This window comes from Sciurus carolinensis, chromosome 16 (genome assembly GCF_902686445.1).
Source record: "Sciurus carolinensis chromosome 16, mSciCar1.2, whole genome shotgun sequence".
In the NCBI taxonomy this organism is placed as follows: domain Eukaryota; kingdom Metazoa; phylum Chordata; class Mammalia; order Rodentia; family Sciuridae; genus Sciurus; species Sciurus carolinensis.
Genome location: NC_062228.1, coordinates 9,387,208 through 9,414,963, shown reverse-complemented (window position 1 = coordinate 9,414,963; position 27,756 = coordinate 9,387,208). Strand labels below are relative to the sequence as shown.

At 41.8% G+C, this 27,756-nt stretch overlaps 1 protein-coding gene across 4 annotated transcripts in view; it reads right to left on the bottom strand.

Annotated features, from left to right (window-relative positions):
* Positions 1-27,756, bottom strand: part of Adamts18 (ADAM metallopeptidase with thrombospondin type 1 motif 18) — a 130,885-nt gene that overhangs the window by 44,365 nt on the left and 58,764 nt on the right. For 3 of the 4 annotated variants that reach the window (XM_047529949.1, XM_047529945.1, XM_047529947.1), the window contains 6 exons: positions 26,413-26,572; positions 24,452-24,557; positions 21,044-21,181; positions 18,877-19,030; positions 7,745-7,840; positions 3,084-3,232 (listed from right to left, as the gene is read on the bottom strand). In XM_047529949.1, coding sequence (XP_047385905.1) covers positions 3,084-3,232; positions 7,745-7,840; positions 18,877-19,030; positions 21,044-21,181; positions 24,452-24,557; positions 26,413-26,572 — 803 coding nt within the window. The remainder of the gene's footprint in view (positions 1-3,083; positions 3,233-7,744; positions 7,841-18,876; positions 19,031-21,043; positions 21,182-24,451; positions 24,558-26,412; positions 26,573-27,756) is intronic. The other variant, XM_047529948.1, reaches the window with a different exon arrangement.

Genomic DNA, 27,756 nt, shown 5'->3' with positions numbered 1-27,756 from the left:
TTTTTCAAGGACGCTGGGGGCTCTGATCATTAAACCTGGGAATTGCTGGTTGGAAAATGGACCACAGAATCCATTCAATTATTGTTCTGCAGACATGGTCTACCTCTGCTCTCCATTTGCCTATTAGTGTTAGAGTAGCTGGTAGATAATTCTTTCTCCAGAGACTCATGCTTCAGGAAAGTTCTAGAATGCCTTAGAATGTCACTGCTAATTTTCTTGAGAAGTATATAGATCTCTCCTGGTCTCTCTTAGTGTTTTGCAACCAGAAAACAATGTCAAAGGGTTAAGACTGGTCTGACTGCCATTTACATCATGGTGCCCGGGTTGGGGCTGCTGCTGTGACCAGCATCCTCTGCCTCCCCTATCCAGCTGTCATCCATAAAATAACTGCTTTCAATTTATGTGTCACCTCCAACCAGAGTGGGAACAAATGTCTAAAGAAGTATTTTTGTGAGACACAGAAACCAGGGTTTGGACCAATTAAAACCCCTCGGTACAGACATAGAGAACAGAGGTGTCCACAGGTGCTGGTAATGGCTGTTCCAGGATTAGATAATGTTTTACTCTATGAAACCTCAAAAATTTGATAAATCCATAACACAAGCAGGAATGATCTGTTTTATGAAATAAAATATGTACTGGGAAAAGTATGTGGGCTCTAGATGAAATAGAGCCCACATTGCTTCTCAGATGAGAAAATGGAAAAGGGTTCAGCTAACTGATGTGCACAGAACCCAATGCTGAAACTGAAGCAAGAAAGGAACCAGCAACTTGCAATCAGAAAAATAAAAACAGAAAAACAGAAAAAAAAAAAAAAAAGCTTCACTTCAACAAAGCAAATTAGGAGCAGAGATGGAACAATTAATTCAATTGTCCTGGGATCACCTATCCTCTACTTGTTTTATTTGCGACTTCATGCAGAGTTCAAGTAAACACTACCCTTCATCTTGTTCAACATGACGAAACTGCGCTGAGTGGAAATACTTCAGAGATTAATTCTTTTATTAGGCATCTCTGAAATTACAGTATGGTGTTTCCACAAGTGATTCTGTATTATAATGAGAGTTCTTCATCCCATAGAGATGAGAAAGGTTTTAATTTAAATCTCAGGGGTGTCATTCATGCACTTTACCAGCAGAGCTATTAAACTGGGTCATCTATTTCTTTCTTGGGAAAATACCGAGATTGTAAAATTTTGTGATGTATAAAAACCAGATCCATGAAATATGCTTCAAAAATGTAAAGTAATACAAAGATTTTAGCAGTTCTATCCAAGACATGGGCTGCATTCAAAGTATCAGATGGGTGGTTTTAATCATCTGGTATGAGTTATAAGTGCATCAAAGCCTTCCTCCCAGTGACTGGGTCTGATGAGACCCCGTTGGCTCTCAATGGAAGATGATTCTGGCCCCCATAAGACATTTGGCAATGCTTGGCATCATTTTCATTTGTCACAACTTGAAGGTGGGGAGTTGGAAAGCTACCCTACTAGTACCAGGTAGGACGATGGCAAAGCTGCTGCTAACTATCCTGCGATGCATAGGGCAAACCCCACAGAAGAACTTTCCAGCGCTTCATGTCAATAGTGAAGTTGAAAAACCCCAGGTTAACCTGAGATATCCCAAGGAGTGCTTGACAAATCATGGTCAAGTTAACTCCAAACTGGTCCTTATATTTGGGGGAGGGGCAGGGAGACAAACAAAAATACCCAAACAAACAAGAAAACCCATTGTTTATCCAGCTCAGCTTGCTGACTCAGATGAAGTACCCTTTGTCTCTTTCAAAGTTTCCTTCTACTCTAGTTTCATTATTTAATTCTCAAATTTACCATTTATGCAATACTTAAGACATGCCAGTCCCCTCTGCAAACATTTTACAACTATTAGCTGTTGTAGGTGCTATCATTATCCTATTCTCATAAATTAGGACTCTGGGAACAGAGGGAGCCTGTTGTGGGTGGCCACACAGCTAGCAGTGGCAAGGGCCAGCATGCAAACCCAGGGGCTCCAGCGTCGGTATTCTTAAGCCCTGTGTTCTTCCATCACTCAGGCTGTATTGTGAAATCACCTGCGCTATTTTCAAGGTCCCATTACATTCTTCTGACTCCATAGCATTCTCCAGGTCCATGACTATCAGTGATGCCTCCGCCTCTCCCCTTTTATTCTGGTAAACTTGGGGTGAGGGCAATGAAAACCACACAGTCCCCAGAACCTGCAGCTGAGCGCCCACTGGATGTTCCCTATGATACAGGCACTCTCTAGACACCATTTCTAATCCTCCCTAGAATATCACAGGAGTGTCTTAAATACAGCTCCATTCCACACAAAAACCCAAGCTCAGGGTTTCAGTGAATTTCCCAAAGTCATACCATTAAGAGGTAGCAGATACATGACCCCAAGTCCCTCTATCTCCAAAGCCGAGGCTCTTTCTAGAACACGTGCAACAGGAAATACCTATCTGACACGTGACTTAGCGTATATGACAGTAGCCAGTACATCGGCATTGTCACAGAGTATGGATGGCAATTCAGACTCCAGTATGACTCAACCAGAGTGTCCACAGGGACCATGGACCAATTTCAATCCATATGTGATTTAACTGTTTTCACAGAGGCTTTTTTGTTTTCAAAGACAATTGAATTTGCTGTCAATAATTTAAAAATGGGAAAACTTCACACACAACACTTTTCGGTGGTTGTTTCTTTTGAGAATCAGGCAGAACAGTTGACCTGTGTTGGCATATGTTCCTACAAAGCAAAAATAAGCACATTTTCTCCAATTCACAGCTTGAGACACACACATTCTACCAACTGAGCTTCTGTACTCTACAATCTCTCAGGCACCTGACTGTATGACTGCAGAGCCCAGTTTAGGTTAAGAAAGTAACTTGGGCTATGACTGGTGCCTGACTGTTATGTTCATGCATGGAATAAGTTCTTGCCTGTGGTTTGGTTTCTGCCCACCCTGCCTCTCTCTGCAAACTAAAACCCTGGTTGATTGTTATTAACCAGAGGGAAGAAAATGCACGTGTCACAGGCTGAAGGTTAATGCCTTTCAGAGGCTGACTTTCTGCGAAAGCCTTACTTGGGGTTATTGCAGTGTCTCTCCTGATACTTGACTCCTCCACCACAAGTTCTGGAACATTCTGACCACTTCGACCAGGTGGACCACTGGCCATGGATGGGCCGGGGCCCGAGCTCCCCAAACTTTACACACTGGCCTTGCCGACACCACTGTGAAAAGAAGGTGGGACACGGTTCCTGTCAGAGCGCACCTGGGAAAGCATAGAGAGATGTGAACACCCATACAGAAATGGGGAAACCGGGTCTGTGGGCACAGAGGAAAGCGCAAGACACCTTGATAGATTGCTTTCTTGGCAGAGTTTTATAATCAGTTACTCCACGTCCACCGCTTGCATGTTGAAGGGCTGCCAGCTAGAGAGAAGCAGCATCTCCCACCAACGAGCTGAGAACCACATGCTCCATGAGCTGTCAAGGTGAAATGCTGGGTGAGATTCCGCCTAACAAGTCAGGGTCAGGGGAAATGACAATGGGCCTCCCCTGTCACTTAGAAATAATGCTACCTGGGAAAGACTCAGATCACTCACTCAAGGAGAAACGGTTTTTAAGATAATAACAAAGCATTGACCACTTTGAAGGATTAGCTCATGGAAACACACAATTGTACACACAATATATTCTTGCTGGGCACCGCCACTGTTGGGCATTTCTAAGGAAGCCAAGTAACTTCCAGTCTGAGCACAGCATCGTCTTCAGATAACATATGTGGTCCTTTTGTCTATATGGAAGGTCCCTGTTTCAGACCTCCTGATGACTTTGAACTCTCAGCATCTGATGGATTAGCTCTGGGTCTGACATTCACAGTTTCTACCCACGGCAGAGCTGGGATCTGTGCTAACCTTCCCCTTTCAGTTCTTTGTAGCATATTCCAGGCCCTGCTGGTCATCTCCCTTCTTGAGGATTTGGGGTTTGCATTAGTCTCTGGTAGGGTTTTTTTTGGGGGGAGGAGGGTGCAGATATTTTTCTTGTGCTGCTTTTAATATGAGCAAGTTCTGCATGACTTAGCATAACTGCACACTTTCCTAAAAGCCTCTGCAATTAGATCCAAAAGGTTGGGTTTGAACCATGCCAGGTTTTGCTGAGTGGGGGTTCAGTTTCAAAATTATGGGGTGCTTGTTTCACTTTTAAATCTTCACTTTCCCCCATCATACCTTGGGCATTGTAGCTACCTTGGTTGCTATAGCACTTTGGGTAAAGATATTGCTTCCTTTCTTCAAATTCTGGCCCTGTGCTGATTAATTCTTCTGTTCTTTATTTTTCTCTTCCCTGGATTAATTGCCATTGCAGAGTCTGCATGAAACCGTATAATATGGTTGAGAACTTTCTGGGGGGAAAGCAATCCATCATTTGAGGATTTTGTCCACCATAGGCAAGCCTCTTCCTTATCAGGAAAAGTAGTTCTACGGGACTGGGCTTTAGTGACCACCACAAAACACCAGCCAAGCCATGGCAGCTGCAGCTGACCAAGTTGCTCCTAGCCCAACAATGGTAGGTACGAGGTACTTCACACCAGAATTTCACAGAAGCCTTGCACAGCACATAGGGGTTACAGAAATTTAGCAAAGAAAATACTAACTTGCTTAGTCACACAGTAACCCAAATAGCCACCTACTAGCAGAGCCTGAATGGGACTCAGCAGCCGGGGCTCCTAAACAGAATTCATTCTACCTTTGACCTCTGAGGCAAATTACTGATCTATGTATCTTAATTTTAATCTAATTTCCCTTCTGGAAATATATATATTTTAGATCTGTTTCAGTCATTCAATTAATTGGACTTTCTATTATTTCAGTATTCATCCCAGGGTTAGGTTAGACTGCTGATAACTTGTTCCCTCTGGTTCTCCAATTAGTTTAGAAGGTAGGAACGCCAATATCCACATGCATATATAAAATCTATGTATGAGATGTAAATACTAAATGTACACATACACGATTTTATCCAACTACTCATATATATATATATATATATTTCTGGCACTACTTACTTCTAATATTAAACTGAATGGCTATGACTTGCACCAATGCCTCTTCATAGAAAGCATGCATGAATCTTTCCTTGCACACGTATCTTGAGATGAAAGTACTTGGCTTTCATTCTCACTTATTTACTGGATATTCATGTTAACTCATGGAGTGAACAGTCTAGTTAATTACGATCACACCCTCCACGGAAGGAGGAGTCAGAAGATCATATACATAGAAATGCAGTCATTATTATTAGGAGTGATGGTGGATGGGATTCACCGGGATGCTTCCTGCTGAGGGGGACCTTACAGTGACAGGCTTTCCTTAGAGCATGATTATAGCCCAAGTTTCAAAATGATGAGGACTGGGGAGGTAGAATTAGGACATTTGTTTTCTAACTTCTGGCCTGATGTATTTCTGCTTACTGAAATCTAATCCAAATACATCTTAGTCCCCATGGAACTTCAGTTCCTGATGTATTGACATATTAAATCTTACACCTTGTTATATCTTATCTATTTCCCTCATTTATAGCCATCTGTTCTTACATATGCCTTCCCATGTTTAATGCTGCTGGATTTTTTAAAAATGAAAATCATCTATTAATTCTCAAGTTATGAGTTCTAAATTTTCAGGTATCAAAAATAAATGGGCTTATGGGGGCTGGGGTTGTGGCTCGGTGGTAGAGCACTTGCCTGGCATGTGCAAGGCCCTGGGTTTGATCCTCAGCACCACATATAAGTAAACAAAATAAAAGATTCATTGACAACTAAAAAAAAAATTTAAAATAAAATAAAATAAATGGACTTAAATAGTTATTTTCAACTATTCAATTAATTCATCCATGGCTTTGTACCACCACAGCTTCACAGTAAGTCTTCACAGTAAGACTTCTATTAGCATTTTTAATGAGAATCCTCATTGGGATTTCCTAAGAGCAGTGTATCTGATTAAAAACTGCACATAACTCCAATTTTTAAAAATTTAATTGTATTAAAGTATAAACATTATAGATCTTCCAAGAGATATTGAATAAATGCCTTAATGAATATCAGAAGTACATTTGCTGACCACCCACTGATTTTCATTTGCTTCGTCTGCCTCTATTTTTGGCTACTCCCTAAAACGTCTCTTCTTTCTCACATCCAGCTCAAGAGCCTCCTCTCTGGTGTTGGCCTGGGAGAACCCACCCATGGAAGTGAATCCTAAGAGCGTACCCAATCCTGAGCAAGATTCGCTTCCATTCCTCTGGGCTTTGACAGCCACTGGTGCTTACAGAAGACGAGCTTTAAAGGGAGTTGGAATCACTGCCTCTGCACAGCTTCCCCTGCTGAACTGTGAATTCTTGAAGGGTTACAGCTGAGTTCTATTCACTTCTATATCCCCAGAGTCTCCTGTCCCCAATATCTGGTACTGAAAAGATCACACAGAAATTGAATTCACTTTAAATGGCCAATTCATCTACAAAGGATTGTGCTGCCTTAAGGGAGTCACCAACAGAGATCTGTAAACCTATGACATGTTATCATTTGTAGCAAATGTGCCAATTTTTGTCAAGTGAATGCTCCAAATCTGGATCAACTACTGGTACCTTCTAATGTTTTGGATATGAAGTGTCCCCCCATAGACTAATGTATTGAAGGCTTGGTCTCCAAGTGCTAGTATCCAGAGTTGGATAGTGAGGGCTGTGGCCTTACCGGTGGACTACCCCACTGATAACTGAATGGACTACTGGGAGGTGGTGGAGGCTGTGGGAAGTGGGACCTGGTTGCAGGAAGTCAGTTCCTGGGGTGTGCCCTGGAAGTATATAAGTACATTTATTGTTATTGCCCGCCCTCATCTCTCTTTTCTTCCTACTGCCATGAGCCGAGCAGCTTTTCTCTGCCACACCCTTCCACCATCATGTTCTGCCTCGTCTCAGGCCCGAAACAATGGAGCCAGCATGGACAGATGCTACTGCAACCAGGAGCCAAAACAAAACTTTCCTTTACTAAGTTGATGTTCCCATTAGATGTTGTGTATTTTGTCACAGTGATGAAGAGCTAACTAACACTTATCTCAAGTGAACTTTCCCTACAGACTGCTTGGAAAGGGGAAGAAAATGAGAAACTAATACATGAGAATGTTTCATTCAAAACAGAGGTCCGCCATGATTTTCCATAAAGGAGGTGAAGAGGCTCACTAGCAAAAAGGCCTTTTGGCACTTGTGGATGGAGATGCCTCTTCCCCTTCCATAGCAATATCATATAAATGATGGGCACCGATGCAGCATGTCAGAAGCTCCACGACAGTCCTGTGAGGTGAACTGAGTGGCAGAGGCCTTGGTCTGGACAGGCAGTCATTTCTTTGCTACTAGTGGGAACATCTACTCCCTGACACTCTTACCTATGGTATCAAGCTTAAAAGGCAAGTGGAAGGCAATGAAACCCACTAGCTCATTCAAAGAGAGAAATCTCAACTTGAGACCCCATCTATAAAAAGAAGAACAAAGGCAAAAAGAAAAATCTGCTTCAACAATTGAACTGACCATTATATTAGCATTGTTTTATAATCACTGCTCATTAATGCTCCTTATTTTAAAGAGAAGACAGAAAACATATGCAGCCAAAGCACTCCATTCTGAGGTCACAGTGCAAAGAGTCCAGGTCTATGCCTCATCAAGTTTCCAGAGCCCAAAACTAACAAGTATGCAGTTTACCATACTCAAGCCACACACGGTCCCTTCCGCTGCAGGCATAAACTTGGTCTCACACCTGTGACCCACTCGGTGGCACCAAAGTGATTTGCAAATGTCCTGAAAGGCAAGAAGGGACTGGTAAGGGTGGTAAAGCAAGCAAAATGAAAATATTCAAAGCTTTTGTACACAATATTATATTTTGAGGTGGCGGCTGAAATCAGACAAATTACTCAGAAAATAGAGGCAGATGAAGTTGGTGGAGGCCAAATGCTCTAGCAACTTGTAGAAGCAGGACATTGTGACCACACTGTGTTCAGGTGTTTAGTAACTGGGAGGCAGCAGCAGTCAACTGAGAGAACCCTTGGATGGACCAAAGAGACAGGGTTCTAATGACAATAATAACCAGTGTAGCAGAGTCAATCAAAATGGGAATAAAGCAATTCTGATTCAAATCCTTGTCCTGGACATGTGCCCTAGGGATGTGCTGGTGGGGTTGCAAATTAGTGCAGCCACTCTGGAAAGCAGTGTGGAGATTCCTCAGAAAGCTCGGAATGGAACCACCATTTGACCCAGCTATCCCACTCCTCGGCCTAAACCCAAAGGACTTAAAATCAGCATACTACAGAGATACAGCCACATCAATGTTCATTGCTGCTCAATTCACCATAGCCAGATTGTGGAACCAACCTAGATGCCCTTCAGTTGATGAATGGATAAGAAACTGTGGCATATATATACAATGGAATATTACTCCGCCATGAAGAATGATGAAATTATGGCATTTGCAGGCAAATGGATGAAATTGGAGAATATCATGCTAAGTGAGATAAGCCAATCTCAAAAAACTAAAGGACAAATGATCTCGCTGATAAGCGGATGAGAACATATAATGGAGGGTGGGAGGGGTTAGCGTTAGGGTTAGGTTTAGGATTAGGGTTAAGGAGGGTGGCAAGAACGGAGGAAGGAAGGACTGTATAGAGGGAAAAGAGGGGTGTGAGAGGTGGCGGGGGAAGGGAAAATAACAGAATGAATCAAACAACATTACCCTATGTAAATTTATGATTACACAAATGGTATGCCTTTACTCCATGTACAAACAGAGAAACAACATGGATCCCATTTGTTTACAATAAAAAAATAAAAAAAGAATTTCTTAAAGCTACGGTTTCTTCTGTTTTCCCCATAAAAAGTGGTAAAATTAGCACTTGACTCTACAGAGCTGTCCTCGCAGATAAATGACATGCTGCATGCAAAGTGGTTGGCTTGCATGGCACCCACGGTTCTCCAAAACCTCGGCTATTATCATCATCGCCATTACTTTCTTCATCCTTATTACATCTTTAATCATTTCAATCATTTAATGCTCACACTAGACTTCTGAAACAATTTCAGCTATCATGCTCGACTGTGGTGGGCGAGAAAGGGCCCCAGAGATGTTCACCTCACAATCCCTGGAACCTGTGACCATGTGAGCTTATACAGCAAAGGAGAATGAGAGCTGCAGGTGGAACTAAGGTCACTCCTCAAGTGACCTTGAGACAGGGAGACTCTCCTGAATTTTCCAGGTAGGTCCAATGTAGTTGCAAGTTTTCACATGGGGAGGAGATGGAGAAAGGAGAGCTTGTGGGGTCTCAGGAGGAGGAGACTGGCTCTGAAGGAGGAGGGAAGGTCTATGAGCCAAGGAATGCAGGTGGCTTTTAGAAGCTGGAAAGGCCAAGAAAATGGCTTCTCCCGGATGAGATCACAGGGAACACAACCTGGCCCACCCCTGCTCTTAGCCTGTTCCAGCTACTGCCTCCAGAACAACAATGCAACAAATCTGTGTTGCTTGACGTCACACTACGCTCCTGGGGGTGCATTACAACACCAACTGGAAATTAATATGAGCACCACCACTGCAGGGGCGAAAGCCGAGTGAGTGCCTCATCTGAACTCCTGCAGCTGAGGAAGCGGAGCTACCATGAAGTCACACAGCTGGCAAGTGGCACTCAGCACTGGAACTGGCCTCATTCCAGAGTCCGGGGTCTTCATCATCACCTGGACCTGGGCTTGCCAGGAATGGATACTGGAAAGTTCCCAAGTGCTCCAGGCCTCCGTTCCTGACCTACGGAGTCAAGGGACTGAACCAGGAGACTTCCAGTTCTAAGGATCCAAGTCGCCGCTGAGAAGGATGCCACTAAGGGAATGTCACAAACATCCAGAACTTCAAAGTGATTCCACTTTGCCCCATTCTGTTCACAAAGGTAGAAATGGGAACTCACCGAGGGGGTGCGGGGAAGAAAACGAGATGACTCTGGGGGTTACTTCTTGTGATTGTGAAAATTCAATTCACCAAACACCCAGTTCCCCAAGCATTCAAATCAATATTGATTTTACAACTAGAAAATAGGGCCAGAACAAACTCGGTAATGTTTCACCCACCAGCAAAAGCTTTCTATAGGATTGAAGACGGGAAGTATGTACATGTTTCTGTAGAGAAACCAGAAATATATGTGGTCATTCTGATCTTGTAAATCATAAAAGTCTTTTCTTCAAAAGAGAATGGAAGAAAAATTCATCTCACTGCTTAGAACACCACCACCAGCAGCTGCCCCAGACCTGGCTCACGTAACATTTGCAAATCTCGGAAGAGCTCATAAGATGGAAAATAGACATCGTCCCCTGAACTGCCACTGACGTTAGAAAGCAGGAGGCAGCCCCCCAACACAGTTAGCATTGGGGCGAGCACTTTCATGGGGTCCATACCGAGTCACCCTGGGGTCCAGGCATCCACGTGATGTGGAAAAGAGTGCAAACTGGAGGAGCAAGAGGACCCAGCTGTTGGAATAATTAAAGCCACTTTTAGAAAGGCTTTCGGAATTAAATTATTTTCTTCCTTGCAGCCAGAGGAAAGCCATAACCCTTACCCACGGCTCGTGTGTCAGTCACTAAAACAGGCATGGGTGCCTCAGCCAGTGCCAAGCCACGGGGCCGAGAGAAGGGGCAGCTGGAGAGGACAAGGAGATAAAGCAAAACCAAACAAACAAACAGAAAAAACACACAAGGACTGCAGAGTGAAATCACACGGGCTGTATGAACATGTTATTTCTCCTGTGGTGAAGAGCAGAAGTCGAATGGAATTATAGGCAACTCCATGCTCTGGCGACCATGAATGCCCCCTGAGAAAGCTCCCTTTCAAAGTAAACAGAAAGGCAAGTTTGCACTTTTTTGTGTGTGTACCTCTCATTTTCTTTTTTTGAGACTATTCAGCTAACTTTTCCTTATCTATAATTACCTGGACTTAAGTCATAATTTAAGGGCAAAAGAAATAACCACAGAGACCCCAAGGCCTCATGCTGCCTGGATATGGTTTTGCTGAAGGAGACCATGTTTTTAAGGAAAGAGTCTCAGGTGCCCCATCCTCTGTCCAACCCCTTGCTGATCATGTTCTCTAGTGATATTCCACTGGATGTACACCCCTTCACATAAAATCCGACATGCTGAAAATGTGAATTGCTTCTGAAAAATCCAGTTTTCTAAAACATCTCAAACCTCACACATTCGGAATAGAATTCCTCACCAGCCCTCTACACCTGTGCCATGTTCAGCCTTTTCCACCCCATCTCATGGTTTCTCTAGTCTTCCAGCTGTTCAGGCCCCAAATCCTACAGTCATCTTTGACTCCTTTCTTTCTCTCACATTGTATCAGAAAATTCGCTGCTAGATCATGAAATCACATGGGCTTTACCTTCAAACTATTTCTAGAATCTGAACAATCATCTCCTCTTCCACCACTCCCTGTCCCAAGCCACCTTGCATGAGGCTCAACACCACACCCTATAATGGGCCTCACACTCTGTCTTTCCCCATCCCCACCAAGTTCATTCTCAACATAGTGCTGTCCAGTAGCTACATGTGGCTTGTTAACTAGGAATTTCCATCATCTTAATTGAATAAAAAATTCACTTCCTCAGTCAGTCACACTAGTCACATTTGGAGTTCCTAAGAGGCAGATATGGTGAGTGGCTACCATATTGGATACAGAACGTTCCCACCACTACAGAAAGTTCTACAGGACAGCACTGGGCTAGACATCCTTCCACAACAGGTCATGGCATTTGTCAGTTCAAAACCATGCAATGCCTCCTACTTCACTCCGAAAAATCCAAAGTCCTCATTATCCCCCTACAAGCCATATGTCTCCAGGTCCCCTTCAGTGATCTGCTCTATCCACATGGGCTCTGCATTGTTCTGCAAACACCTCCAAACATGGGCCCTTGCCCTGCTTGTCCTACTTCCCCCACTACCTGAATACCTAACACCTTCTCACCTCCATCAAGTCTTGGCCTAAGCTTCACCTCCTATCACTTAACCAGTCACCATGCAATCAGCCTCCCAATTTCTCTTATCCCACTCCAAACTTACTTAGCACTTCTGACTTCATGTACTATGTCATGTACTTATTTACAGTGTCTGCTGTGTGTAGCCTTCCTCCTCGTTACAATTCATTACTACATGGGTAAGGAACTGCTTTTTCTCTGATGCATCCCAAGAACCCAGATGAGTGTCTGGGACAAGGCAGGCATTAATAAATACTTTTTAGTAAATCTCAAAATGTGAATGAAAATTGTTGACTTTATAAGTACAAATCAGCTACAGTATTCATAATAACTCTAGAATACTTAAAAGTGATCTTCAATTTTAAAAATGTTAAGAGAACCTAACGAATTATGCTGCTGCTCAGGGTCTTCCCTGAATTATTTCTCGGCATCCTCATGGTGACCTTTTTAGGAAGGTTGTGATCCTTCCCTTCCATGTGCTCATGGGAAAGCTGCTCAAGAGCAGTTCAGCAGATTCCTCAACAACCTTTAGCAGGTAGGACTCTGGTTGGCCTGAATTTAAACCCACTTATGTTTAAACTCATTGCTCAAAGTTTAAGCTAAGCAATAATTAAAAATGAAAAAATGAAAAGAGTTAACAATGAAAAAGTAACAACAAAAATTGTCACTGGTATCATTTTTTAAAAATCCAGTTTGCAGAGGACTAATTTGCTATAATAATATGCACTCATTTTAACATATGGTTCTAGGAGTCTTGACAAAAGACATATGCCACTGAGACACCACCACAATCAGGACAGAACACTCACATCACCACCAAAATTCCCAAGAGGCAACCAGTGTTCTGATTTATATCCCCATAGATTAGCTGATGCTTTTTCTTAAATGTCATCCAAATAGAATTACACTGAATGGATTCTTTTATGGTATTTTGCTTAATTTTTTTCTCGTAAGTTATTTATGCTTTTGTGTGAATCAATGTTTTTCTTTTTTGAATGATGACTTGTCTCATTGTACAAAGGTACCAGAATTTGTTCATTCATTCACCTCTGAAGGCTATTTCAGTTGCTTCCAGTCTTTGGCTCTTACGCATCAAGCAGTACCTAAGAACCCTCCTGGACCAGTCTTTTTGTGATCACCGTCTTTTATTTCTGTCAGGTAAATACCTTGGGGTGGATTTCTGGATCAGAAGGTAACGCCATGTTTAATTTTCCACATTTAAAATGCTCTGCCAGGCCATGTTTCAAAATGGTTAGGCCATGTTACCCGCTCATCAGCAACAGGAAAGAGTCCCAGCTGCTTCATGTCCTTGATGACACTTGGTTTTGTCGGTGGGTGTGCGGTGGGTTTCACTGTGATGTGTTCTGTGTCCTCCTGCTAACTAACATCGAGCACCATTTCACGTGTTCCTAGACTGTCATTGATTGACCCTCCTTTGTGACGGACCAGTGAAGTGTCCTGCTACCCTTTCCTTGCTATTGTTGTTTTTCTCATAAGGGGACCAGCCCTGGTGCCATTCTCTATTCCCCATATAGATACGTGAGAGGCGACAGACACAGTCAAGAGCATGTGCTACCGAGACCCGATCTATTCTGCCATTGACTAGTTTTGTAAACACAAGCAATATATTTATATCTTAATGTGAAAAATTGTAGATAACAGTGCATATTCCAAAGGTACATATGAATGAATGTTTTAATGTATGAATATGTATACACACACATATGTATATAATGTGTCTGCAGCATCGTAGTATCTGAAAACTGAATATGTACAGCTATTCTTATACAAAGGAATGGCTATCCTTCCTCCATGTCCTAAAAATTCATTCAAAATACATTCATTTTCACCACAATTTTGACTTTATATCCTGGGTTTTTTGTCTTCTTATCCACTGGCACTTTCTGCCTGATCTTGGCTAGATAATTCGCTTCAATTTCCTTACTGTTGGATTGAAGGGCAACGATAAATAATGCCCCTATCTGTTCTACCAGTACATAAATAAGACCCTGGAGTCAGACAAATGAAGATCAAAATAATCTTATTATACACAGCTGAAGATGAATTGGTGGTGTAGAATGTGGTGAATCTACAGCCAAATGCTGTGTTAAACTAACTACCCATCCCCATTTGCAGAGAAAACACGAGTCTCCATCTGAGGCACACCACCCGGAGGATTTTGGAAGAGAAGTACGCTTCCTGTAAGGTCCTCTGGCACACAGGCTCAGACACCTTCTTACTCAGACAAGTCACACGGACGTCCTTGAGGAAGGATGAGAAAAGAGAGCATCGTCTTTTACTTTATGGAAATGGGAGTGGTGCCAAAAAAACGTGGGCTCCGGTCGCCACTGCTAATCCAATGATGCGTCACCAAGCATCTGCGATTCTGTCAGGCACACTAGGCATGCCACCCACTGAGCAAGAGATGGACAGAGACAGTTACACTGTGGCGTGACCCTCTCGTGATGCTAACACAGAGGATGGAGAGAGAGCCCAGAGACAGGAATGTTCTGGCCTCCAGGGGGGATACAGGAGGTAACTTTTGAGCGACATCATTAATAACAACATGAAATGATGAGGTGTCTGTCACTCAGGTGGCCATGCAGTGTTCTAGGATGGGGAATACACAGACAAAACCTTGGACACAGGAGAGAGGAATTACTTGGAACCCATACAGGGACATCAATATTACTGGGACATAAGTATGTGGGGGAAGTTAGTAGAAGATAAAGCATGATGTAATAAATTTGGTATATTACAAAGGGCGTGTGAGAAGATACTAGGAAATTTCTATTTATTCTCCATTCTTAAATCCCAATGTCAAATTCTTGGAAGAAGAAATACACACACATCCTACTATCCTTCAAAGGGAATATATTCTGAGGTGATTCACTAGAATCAAAATACCATCCCCACAATTTCTTTTTAGCTTCAAATTCTCTCAGTGGAGCTATAAACAAACATGACAGACCTTCCTATGTGACAGTAATAGTGCTGGCTACCCAGCCACAGGATGGACTAAAAGATGGAGCAGCTGTTCGGCTGCCCATTTCTAACTCGGAGCAGAACCAGCATGGAAGTTCTGATTGGACTCCCCTGCAGTGCGTGGACCTCTGACTCCCAGCAGCAATCACTTTCTGAGCCAGAAAACATACCAAACGGACGTTCACCCCTGGTGCTATAGATGTCACCCTCCATTAGATCTGTCCAACTAATATGGAACCATTAGCTGGATTAGCAACTCATTTTCATCAAAATTGCTATGGCTTGGGGATGGTCTGTTCCCTGAGAGTCCATGTGTTGGGAGTTTGGTCTTTGGAGTGGACACATTGGAACTGTCCAAGATGTGGGACCTAGTGAGAAGTCATTGGGTCAGTTGGGAGTTTGCCCTTAAGAGATAAAGGTATTACTCATGGAACTCTGGTTATATTTTGAGAGAGAATTCTTAGAAAACACTGAACCTGATCCTATCCAGTCTACCTGTTTTACTATTTGCCTTTTCCACCCACCATGATGTGATGTAGAAGAAAGGGCCAGCATCAGAGCTGAGCCAATGCTAGTACCATACCCATGAACCTCCAAAACTGTGAGCTAAAACAAGTTCTCATTCTTCAAAAGGAGCCTGCCTCCAGAATTTTGTTACAGCAATGAAATACTGACTAATACAAACACTTTGAAAGAGAATAAAGATCAAGTTTAATACCAAATACACAGAAAATTTGAAAGAAGAAGGGGAAGTGCGAACAAGTGATAAAAATAGCTGGCCTCAGACCCTTTGACAAGGCAGCTGCTGTGAAAGAATAGTCAAGTACAATGGTAGTGATGATGCTGAAGAGAGAGGGAAGAGAGCAAGAGGAAGCCACCTCGTTCCTTATGGAGTGATACAAATGCAACAAGAAGTTACTCTCCACAGAGTTTCCAGGGAAGAAAAGACCTTCTCCTTATGCATGTGTACTCTGAGATTGAGGGCAGTTAAGGCACTTGCCCAAGTCACTGTTCTAGTAAGTGGTGGATTGAGACCCTAAAGCCAGGACTATCTAGTTCAAAATATCAGTGTGTGTGTGTGTGTGTGTGTGTGTGTGTGTTTAACAGTGAAGGTTGTTTACCTGTGGTTCTCAACCTTGAACCTGCATCAGAATCAACTAGGGTCTTTTCTAAAATAGAGACATTTTAAAACACCTGAAATTTCTTATTCCTTTGGCCTGAGGTGGGACTTGAGCATTTGCATTTCTAACAAGTTCCAGGTGATGTCCACAAACTATCTGCTAGTTGGAGAAGACACTTTGAGAACGGACTTTGTGTTTGTTTTGGTGCTTCTAACCACTATGCAAAACTGCCTTTCTAGAAGTCATGGATAAAGTTGGCAAACTGAAGGGGAAAAGGTAGAAAGTAATGATGGGATAGGGAAGGCCTTGGATCCAGGTGACCCTTCGCTTGTGCTGCTGGAGCAGAACAAACGGGTTTAATTGTTTCTGGAAGCCCCTCCTGGTTAGAGCCCAGCAGGCCTATTCAGGACCCTCAGAGCTATGGCCATGGTTCAGACTGTAACTAGGGTTAGGAATGATGTTAAAGGCGAGGTTGTGTGGAAGCAACACTCTCCAGGTTCTCGACCGGTCCTTCCTTCCTTATTTTCCCTCAACACCATCTAATGTATTGAGTAAGTCTCTCTAACCCTTGTCCCCTGCTTCAGATATCCCTGTCTGTGCCTCTCATCATTTTAGTCCATCTTCTAGATTGGAAATGCCATTTCCTCTTGTTCTGCTTCCCAGGGAAGACCCTCAGACTGAGATACTGTCTTTTAAAAATATGGTGGGGTCCCAGAAAATGGTCTAAGAATAGTTGCTTAAACCCTGTGCACTGCCTGACCCGGGGCTGGCAGCCCACAGACATTTGGGGCATGCAGGATCCTGAAGGAATGAGAATAATTTTAGGAATTTCCTTTGTATTTCTAAAGGAATGCTCATTACCCATTGTGCCCTTGCTGTACAATAAGGGCATAATGCAAATCGGATGAATGATTGGGAAAAATAATATATCCTCTAGAATGAAGTGACAGGCACAGCCAAGGGACAAACTTTTTCAACAAAAGTCTCAACAGATAAATAGCAACCGCTGTGGATCCGGTAACTTTTACATGGTATACCAGCATTTGCTGAAGTCACGACCATGTGCTGTGGAAGAGACGGGGATAGGGACACACACACAACACACACCAGGATCTAGATAAACTCTTTAACAGTTATACACTTAAATTGCATTAAAAAATATAGACCCATATTCAAATCTATGATTTGATAGATGTTATTTCTTAGGATTGAACTTACATTTTGAAAGTGGGTTGTTTCATAGAGAATGAGTAACTGAATAAAAATACAGAAATGTACAAATCCCACCATTATGTACAACTATAATGCACCAATAAAAATGTGGGGAAAAAAACACCAGACACACTGTGAAGGTAGCTGTTAATGACTGAATGTTAGTGTAGGAAAACCTGGTGTTCACCAGTGGAGAGAAGGAACAATATCAACGTGGATGATTTGTTAAGATTTCACCATATGAAAGTTTTGTGGCTTTGAGCAAGTCGAGTATCTTCTCTGGGCTCCAGGTGAAAAGCAATAACTTCTACTTCAAAGTTTTTGGGGGACAGTGAGGTCAAGTGAAATAAATCTTTGAGCAAATGCCTTATGTGAAACAGAGGCTCACTTAGAAACTGCAGGAAGTGAAAGTGGGTGGCGGTGTTAGGGATGATGATAGTGAGTGATGGTGGGAGGTGGTGTAGGTGACAGGGGGTGGCAGTGGTGGTGAATGAAAATGGTGATGATGATGGTGAATGGTGGTGGTGATGGTGAATGGTGGTGGCGATGGTGAATGACCACAGTGGTGATGGTGAATGGTGGTGGCAGTGGTGGTGATGGTGAATGGTGGTGGTGATGGTGAATGACCACAGTGGCAATGGTGAATGGTGACGGTGGTGAATGGAAATGGTGATGGTTTGATTGGTAATTACGATGGCACTGGCATTGTTGCTATGGTGGTGTTGACACCAGCATTGGTGGTGGTGGGAGGGGGAAATAGGGCCAAGAGGAAGAGGAGGAGAAAGGAGAGCAATAATAGAGGGGAAAAGAGAAGCTATTGACCTTCATGGTTCCCAGGTACCAGGACAAGTACCTAGGACTTCAATTTATTTCACTGGACACTGGTACCAAACCAATCTAAAAACCTTCTCCTCTGTACTGATGTACTGTAACTCTACCAATGTGATTCTTGACCAACTGGAATGAGATGGCTCTCGTTTCTACATCCTGGGCTCCTGCCTTTTACCATTTATCTTTTTCACTATCTTGAACAAAATCCTTAACAGTCTTACAAAGAATACTCAAAATACACTGTGTATTTTTACATACCAAAAACATTGGCTGCCAGTAACAATTTTCCTATACTATAAAAGGTATATGGGGTGGTGAGGATCTTAAGTGTACTGCATTGAAAGGAAATATGAACATAGAAAGAACAAAAGCAATGATTCGCAGCAGGCAAAAACTATTGTTCCCATATTTACGACCAGGGGTAAATTCTTCATCTAGGGAGGAGGAATTTGCTTCCAAGGATACGGTCAAGTGGTATTGAAACCAGGCCTGGTCTATGGGGGATAAACCTGGATAAATCGTTGACAGTAAAATTGCCACTTAATTATCATGCCAAACAACTGACACTTGAGAGATAACCCAGATTCTAACCTTTGGCCTCAGCAAGCCAAATGTTTATCCTTTGGGTAGGTACATTGATGCACTGCAGAATCTTAATGTAAGTTTGAAATCACAAGCAACATACCTTCACAAAACCAAGGCTGCACAACTTGGCTTTTGCTCCGAATTGCCACTTGCACTGTGTGTCGGCATCATAAATCTGTCCTGGTAGTTTGTCCGGATATTTATACTGTCCTGTTTGCTTGGGCTCATCTACTAGACATCCAGCCTGAGGTGTGCTGTAGTGATAACACAAGGCTATTAATCACCGTGTTGATCTGTAATCTTTGCACTTAAAACAATACCCCTCTGAATGCAGTCATGCAAAGAAGAATCTAACAAGGCGAACGGGTATGTTTAACATTCAAGTGCACAACTATTCCAAAGGGTGAGTCCTGTCCAGGTTATGGAATGTGCTCGACCATGAGAGGTGTGATAGGTGCTGGAAGTTCTAGCCATACAATTGATGTGGCTTGGGACTGGAAAGGAGATGGGAAAGGTAAACAGACAGACCTCTCCTCGACAGTCTTGCTCAGCAACGTTCACCACATTTATACTGCGTGCCCTCTCTGTGGCAAGCATTAGACCAAGCCCTGAAGGTACAAAACAAACCAGACGGAGACAGTACCTGACTTTGTAGAGCTCTAAATCATGCTATGCTTTTTATAGATGGTGAGGCAGAGGTCAAAGATGTACTTTGCCTCAAATAAGCTTTACAATCACAAATAAATAAGGTTACTTGGAAAATTAAGAGGAGGGTACATTAGGTACGAGGCAGAAAAACTTATCTGAGATTTGTTCATTTGGGATGTTAGGGACAAAATTCATTGTTGATGTGTGTGTGTTCTTAGAAAACACATTATCTCCACTTAAATAATTAAACTGCGGCATCACAGAGAGGTTAAACTGCATGGGTGGGTAAAAGCAATTTTGGAATCAAACAGAAGGGGTCCCATAGACCATGCATCCAAGATCAGGTTGTAGAACTCTTGTACCCCCCACCCCCATTAATGACAATGATGCTCAGGGAGTTTTTTTGTTTGTTTGTTTGTTTTTGCGGTTTGTTTGTTTTTGAACCCAGGGCCTTATGCTTGCTAGGCAAGCACTCTACTCGACTGAGCTATCTCCCCAGCCCTCATGGAGTTATTATACGGATCAAGTAAGAAAACTCAAATCACAGTAGAAAAAGTTGGCAGCTGTTGCTATAATTACAACCCAAATCATTTAACTATAGCATATTGTGATGGAAATTTGATCTATATCAAGTTGATCATGAATTATAATAGTTCTTGATTCCATTCTCATGTGAGTTGGAAAAGATAAATTCAGACCACACATAATAAAAACTAATTTAAAAAAATCTATGTGGCAAAGCTTATTATGAGCAAAACATTTATCAATTTTTTCCTGTCCAATGACCTTCGTTTGTTCAGATGTCCTTGAATTTAGTTTGCCTTGCCTATGCTAATTCTGTGAACATTTGGAGATAAAACACATGTGTACAAGTCAGAAAGAATAAAAAAAAGTCAGTTCCTAAAGACACTTCACTAACATCTGGTCAAAGAGAGACAGGATTAGAACTAAGAGCTTGTTCGTGTGGGTCAACACAGATTAAAAAGATGCACCTACATACATATAATTGAACTTGGCATTCATTGTTTAAGGTGAATCTAATAATTCCTACTTTTACTAAAACAGTCTGGGAGTGCTGAGTTTTCAAAAGGATTTTACACAGTTGTATCTCCTTCAGATGTTTTTGGACATAGAGCTAGCCCGTGCCATTTCAAACAAAAGTCAATCAAGAAAATGTTCTATTCATGAAAAAAATGAATAGAGCATTCTTTATAGCTCTTGAGACAAATTGATGAGATTAAAAGAATTAATTACAGTACAAAGGCAACACATCCAGCAGCCTCTGGAAGCAGAGAGGGGAGAGAGGTGGGGTTCTGAGTACAGATCCTGAAGTCAGAGTGGACCGGTGTGAGTCCTCCACCTGCAGCAACGTGATTGACCTAAGACTCACGTTCCTCCATTCCAAGGTGGGGACAGCAGGAGGACTGCCGTGGGGACTGGGCATGGCAGTGTGGCCAGTACTCAGCACAGTATGAGGCCAATACACCACTGCAGGACTTGCTGGTCTTTCGGCTCATTGAGGTCAAAAGTCACTGCCATCAAGTTTTCTTTTCACACCTGTTGCCACCGTTTCCTGCCACCACTCCAAACCCGGAGCACCCTCAGGCTTCACCTCTTACCTGAGGAACTTCTTGAGATACTGTCGGCTGCACGAAGACCATGAGAACACCCCGTTGTTTCCGGTCAGCGTGGGAGACATGATGTTGCCTTCCGCCTTCCTGCAGGGGTTCCCTTCGCCATCGTGGATCATGCCGAAGCTGAAAGGGAAGGCAGAGGACCACCCACCTGCGGGTCCGCTTTCCAAATTACAACCAGAGGGAGGGGACAGATGCACGGAGAATTCAGGGATCCCAGGGAGAACGTGTTGTTGAAATCATAAGACACAGGAAGACAAAAATGAGACCGGACAGACGGCTGTGGAATTCACACAGAAGAGTTTAAAGGATGCTCAGGGTTGTAATATATTTTTTCTGGGCTGTGAAGATCAGAGAATGGTGGATCTGGATCTGCTACACATTTTAAGAGTGAGAAAATCGTGCTCAAGATTCCTAAGCTAAAGTAGTGATAGGACAGTCAACTTCTAAAATTTAAAATAGCCAATTTTTTTTTTCTTGCCTCCAATCATGGATCTATGGCATGGAAGTTCAGAGTGAGTAGGGGGAAGGTACAGAGAGAAGATCATCAATTACAAGTTATTTAAGAACAGTTCATACATCAGGCTAGTGTGATATAAAAATTTCTCCCCAATGATGACCAGTTTATTAGGTGAAATTAAAAACTCTGAATACAATTCTCTTATAATAATGAACACCTTTAAAAATGAATGGTTGAAGCCATCTATGGAAGGTATAAGAAGGACTTTCTTTAAATATATGAGAAAATTTTAATTTGTTCCATTTGACAGCAGAAAGTTCTAGCAATTAAAAGAGTAAAAATGATTTTAGGTGATCTACTCCCTAGAAATCATGCACACTGGATCTAAATGATTTGCAGTTCTCTAGCTGATAGAATAAACGTGCTATTAATGCATACACCTGTATATTCCCCCCCAATACAAGCACCTTAAGACAGAGCTTACTTATTACTTATTACTTACTTATTTACTTATTTATTATTTACTTTATTTATTTTATTATTATTTATTATTATTTTTATTTATATATTTATTACTTATTATTATTATTATTTATTATTTATTATTATTTATTATTTACTTATTTATTAGCTTACTTATTACTTATTACTTATTAAAGCAGTTCCCTAACTGCTTTAATAAGCTGATCTAATCACTATAAGGAAAAACATTTGGTGTACAAAAAAAAGTCTTTTGTGACTTTTTTTAGGGAGGCAGAGGACAGAAGGATATAGATATCATAAGTTAGGAGGTTCTTAATCTCAATATTTAAAGAAGTAAGAACAGTTTTTTATAAAGCAGGTATGATTCCTGTGGAAATAAACATGTTATTGTGATATAATTCAATTTCTATAGCTATCTTTTGAAGACAGGTGATACTAAATGGATATAGTATAACCACAGATGACTTCCTTGTGACCCACATGTCCATTATCTGGTCATTTGCCCAACATTCCTTCCTATTTGTCAGTCAAGTAATGGAGGGTGGCTGTGCATCAGGATTCTATCTGTGAATTCCCTAGGTATTTAGAGATGACTGTTCACAAAAAGGTCTTCATTAATCTCAACATAGGTCCAGGGAAAGTGTTCTGTCATCTTCAATTTTGCCTAATTCTTTGTACCTAACTTGGAAGTCAAGATTTATTTGGGAAACATTCCTTTTAACAATATTTATGAAATCCTATAACTTATAAATGAAAAGCAAGATTCCCAAAAATGTAGAAACAGTGGAAAGAGATTGAAGATATTACTCAAAGAGGTAATGGTGCTTCTTCAGTACTTCTTTGGAATTTCATGGACACAAGAAAACTGAATTCGAATTGATTTTTGTGCTTTAAAAAAATCTAACTTTCTAACTTACTTTAGCAGCATCTTAGAAAATCACACATTATTTTCTTTATGTGCCTATTCCATAAAACTTAAAGCTACAAGGCCATGCCATCTAGAACTTGTGTTCTACATCTGTTCTCCTCTAATCTCTGATTCCTCTCCCCCACCCTACCTGAAGGGTATGTTTTACTTTTCCCTTATCTAAAATATGGGGTTTGGTCTTGGGTAATTTTAACTCATATACAGGAATGATGACATTTTTTCAATAAGCCAGTATTGTGTAAAGGGAGCTCTGCTAATCTGGACTTTGTGTTCGTAAGATGAATTCAGACATTTGCTTGACATGAACCGATATTTTATTTCCTGTTCTATACAAAAGAGCTTTGTGCTTAATGGGAATTTCTGCACCTCCATTCATAATGAAATTGGCTCATTCATCTCTCACTGAGAAAGTGGCTGTGTGTATGTGTAAGTAAAATGCTGGGAAACTATTGGATAATAGCAGTGGCCAAGATTCAGATTTCCTGAAGATAATAAACTTAACTCATAAGAGACATCAGCACCAAAACATCAAACTATGAATTATAGATGTTGAATGGATGCTGTTTGCTTTTTCTTTTTCTTTTTTTTTTTTTTTGGTACTGGAGATTGAACCCAGAGGGGCTTTGACACTGAGCCATATTCCCAATCATTTTGTTTTCTATTTTGAGACAGGGCCTTGCTCAATTGCTGAGGCTGGTCTCGAACTTTCAATCCTCCTGTCTCAGCCTCCCAAGTTGCTGGGATTATAGGGGTTTGCCACTATGCCCAGCTTGATGTTTGCTTTTATGTCAGAAATGAACTGGATGATCTAAAGATGTATAAAAAGTCATATGTTAAATTAAATATGTATATACTTGTACATATGTACACATACTCCTAAACTGGCATATCCAAAGAGCAGGGCCCTTTGAAAGCATCATTTTGTGAAGTTGTAGTTCTTCCAGGGTGGCAGATGCTACAGCTCAAGTGTCTGATAATTCTCTGGAGGTTGTCTCCTTACCAGATTATATGCCCAGGAAATGAATCCAGTTCACTACTCAGCTTCTCATTCCATTTCTAACTCTATTTTCACAAGATTCATCACATCAGTTCAAAGAAGAAGTGCACACAATATTACCCACTACAAGAATATCCAGCATGTGCAATGAAAATTTATTTAAACCAGCACACTACTGCACCCTGGAAGTTTGCACGTCTCCATGATTATTTCCTTAGTGTAAAGAATGAGCTGAAAGTCTCTTCACTAAAGCAAAACATGAAGGGAGATAAATGGCTAAAAGACCAGAGAATCAATGGAGTAACCTGAGGTCCATTTTTGCACACAATGTAATGCTGCAGCATAAAAAGAGTGACATCAACAATAACTGGCCTTGACTGAGCCCTTCTTATAGTCAGGCCCTGTCTGAAGCTGCCCACACGATTTGTCCCATTCATCCCACCCAGGTCAAGGGTCATCGTTAGAGGAGGGTCGAAGAACCCACTGGCTGGTTTCTGTGTAGTGGTGAATCAAGGAGCCACTCACTTGTGCCCTGACTCATGAGCAATGGTGAAAGCAAGGCCAAGCCCCGTGTCTTCATTGATGGTACAACTTCGGTACTTACTGCACATCCCGCTGATGGGGGCAAACCCTATGGAAAGATGAATGTCGGATGTTAATACAAAGGGGGCACACAGGCGTGATCGCTTCTCACATTCTCCAAGGGCTCCACACACTTTCAGTTTCATGGATTAATGCATTCAATTTTTAGCAAGAAAACACTTAAAGGTATATAGTTCTGTGTGCTGGGTGGTATAGTAACAGTCGTAGTAGTAGGAATAATAATATATAAATGTTCGTTTCATATTTTTTGCTGTTTTTAGATATTGTCATTGATTGTTCCTCCTAACGTCCTTGTAAGGTCATAAAGCTACTATGATTCCCATTTCATATATGGGAGAGTGTCACACGCAGAACATTTATTTGCCTTATTATCATCATCATTACACAAATGGCTGCCGACTCCACACACTGTGCAGTGTGTCTGCCATATGATTACATCAGGAAACTGAGGCTCGGAAAGAGGAATCAGCTTGCTCAAGATCATACTGCCATAAATTCCTGACTTGGGAATCAAGCACAGATATGACTGAACGCAAAGCCCATACTCTTTACATCAGGACATGTCGCTTAAAGAGAGTGACCCATGGACACCTGGTAGGATTCCTGGGGCTTTGTTTGTTTTTCTCAGACTCTCCTTATACTCTGACCTTTGTTTGACTGATAAAACTGTCCTTTTCGCAGAAAATCTTTTCAAAACATCAACAATGTGTTGGGTTATTAGATGTTACTTTATATATTCCAAACTCAGAAAATGAAGGAATTTTAAAATTCATTTAAAAAACCCATCATTTGGAACAATTCCTAAGATGGTGTTTTTTTGAAGACTGTGATTAATGGTGAATTACTAAAATAGACTTATAGGGCATTATAGCTATTCTAGAGAATTCTAGAAAAACAACCCAATGTGTTGTAAAGTCCAAACTACCTTTATTTCTAAAATATCATGAAAGATTAGAAGACATTTTGAAGAAAATGATGCAAGAAAATCATGTAAATTTATCTCAGCTCCCCCCAGATTTCACTATTAACCTGGATTGTTAACTGTGTCAGCAAACTGCGGCTTCCATTGTTGGCTTTTGTCAATAAAGTTTTATTAGGACACAGCCACACTCATTGGCTTATGTATTTTCCATGGCTGCTTTTGCCCTACTACAGCTGATCTGAGTCTTGCAACAGAGACCTGGCCCGCAGAATCTAACACATTTACTCTCTGGCCCCTTTCAGAGAACGTTTGCTGATCTCCATCTAGACCATCACTAGTTCATCAAAATAGAAAAGGTTAAATCCTTTCTAAGCGCAATGAAATATTTTAGAAAATATAGCCTTGATGTAAAAGTCCTCACTCTCCCTGCCTTGTACAAATAGGGAAGAACTGAGTCCTCCAAAGTCCAGCCACTTTCCAAAGGAGGCGCTGCACCCTAGTGGCACAGTCAGTCCCAAGGAAAGCAGTCAGTTTCTTTTCAGCTACCTGGTTCTGCGGTCACGATGCTTATGGAATTATCTGCAACGTGTCTAGTTAAACAGGGACGCATATCAGACCTCAATGATCACTGCAGGATCAATAAAGAAAAATACAAAAGAATTAAAGTAAATGGCTCCTTATTCTGCACCATGTTCAGTTAAACAGAACAGCATTTACCAGGGTTCATGAGGGGCCTCCACAATTTAAATACAACGATGTGCTGCATGATGGGATTTGAGTCAGCAAAGGGCCGCGCACATGATGGTGGTCTTGTAAGAGTCTATTCTCTACTGTCTCATCCCTCTCACGGTGTGTAAGCAGGTGTGACCGTATTAGGACTCTAATGACAAGGGTCATCCACCCAACGAAAAGTCTCCATACTGAACACAGGTGGGCATCGAAGGATCTGTTCATACCATACCTAGCGTGTCACATGGTTCATTCTTCCAGGAACAAATATCAAATCCGGTGAGCAAGATGGCGTGGTCATGCCTCTTGCCATTCTTTCCCACGAGGGCAGACTGCCACTGGCAAAAACTATTCAGAGACTGGTCTGCATGATGGTTGATCAACAATCCTCCCTACGGAAAACCCACACAAATCAGAGCACCATTTTTGCCACAGAGATGAGAAGTTTGAGTCATTCTATGGATACAGGCGAATACAAAAATACCGTGCTTCTAAGGAAAAAGGTAAGTAGAGAAAAACACTTGAGCCGAGACAGAGGGAAAACAATCTAGTTAGGAAAAACAGCTGCTGTAGGTAAATGCTCTTCAATTTTAAAGCAATACAGAATCCAGGTAAGGACTTCCCAAACAGTTATGATTCTACAATAAGTAAACTGACATGGATTGGGAACACCTTTGCTCATGCCCCCAGGTACCACCTTCCTAAACCTGTCGAACTCTTAGAACATCATCATCAGCGAAGGGTGATGACCATCCACAGCTTCTTCAACAGCACAACAGAGATGCTGCACACTGCCATTTACCTCTATGCCAAATCCCAGGAAAGGGTCTGACACATGGCAGATCAGGACCAACCAAGAATCAATGCAGCACAAGTCCTCAAGGGTAAGATAAGACCTAACCTTAAAGAAATCGTTTACCAAAATGTCTGCTCAGTCAAAACTACTCACTTGGGTCAAGTTGAGGGGTTTGAAAAAGAACTTTAATTATCTGTGAATTAGGGTGTCTCTAGCTTCATGTCCTGGGGCAACATATAAGTGGTAGGCTGCGACCAAAGTGTCTTCCAGCCAGCACACACGCCTTCTGTCTTTCCAAAATTCCAAGAACAACTTGACAAGTCGTTAACCTCTGAAGCTCTCCACACCTGGGCAGTGAGACCCCACTTTTGTCTCACCCCTGACTCCCAGCCTTTCACATTCTTTATTGGGGTTACAGAGGAAGAGGAAAGGCCTCAGGGGATTGAAGAAAACAGTCTGATTGGTAAACTCTACTTTGGAAAAACAGCTGAAAGGGCAAAACTCTCCAAAGTAGTGAGTACCGTGCAATTTAGCAGTTATTATATGTTTGGTTTTGTGATTCTCCCCAGGCCTGTGTCCTGCACCTCACTGTAATTAATTCCAGGGCAGTGAAGAGTCCCTTGCTCATTCTCTGTAGTGCCTAAGAGGGTGTGAGGGAGATCGCAGGTTTACAACAAGAATTCTCTGATAACTTACTTTCAAAACATCCTTATGCATCTCCCATCACCTGGTATAGGCGGCTTCAAAAGCCAGTAATCCTTAAATCTATGACCAAATTCC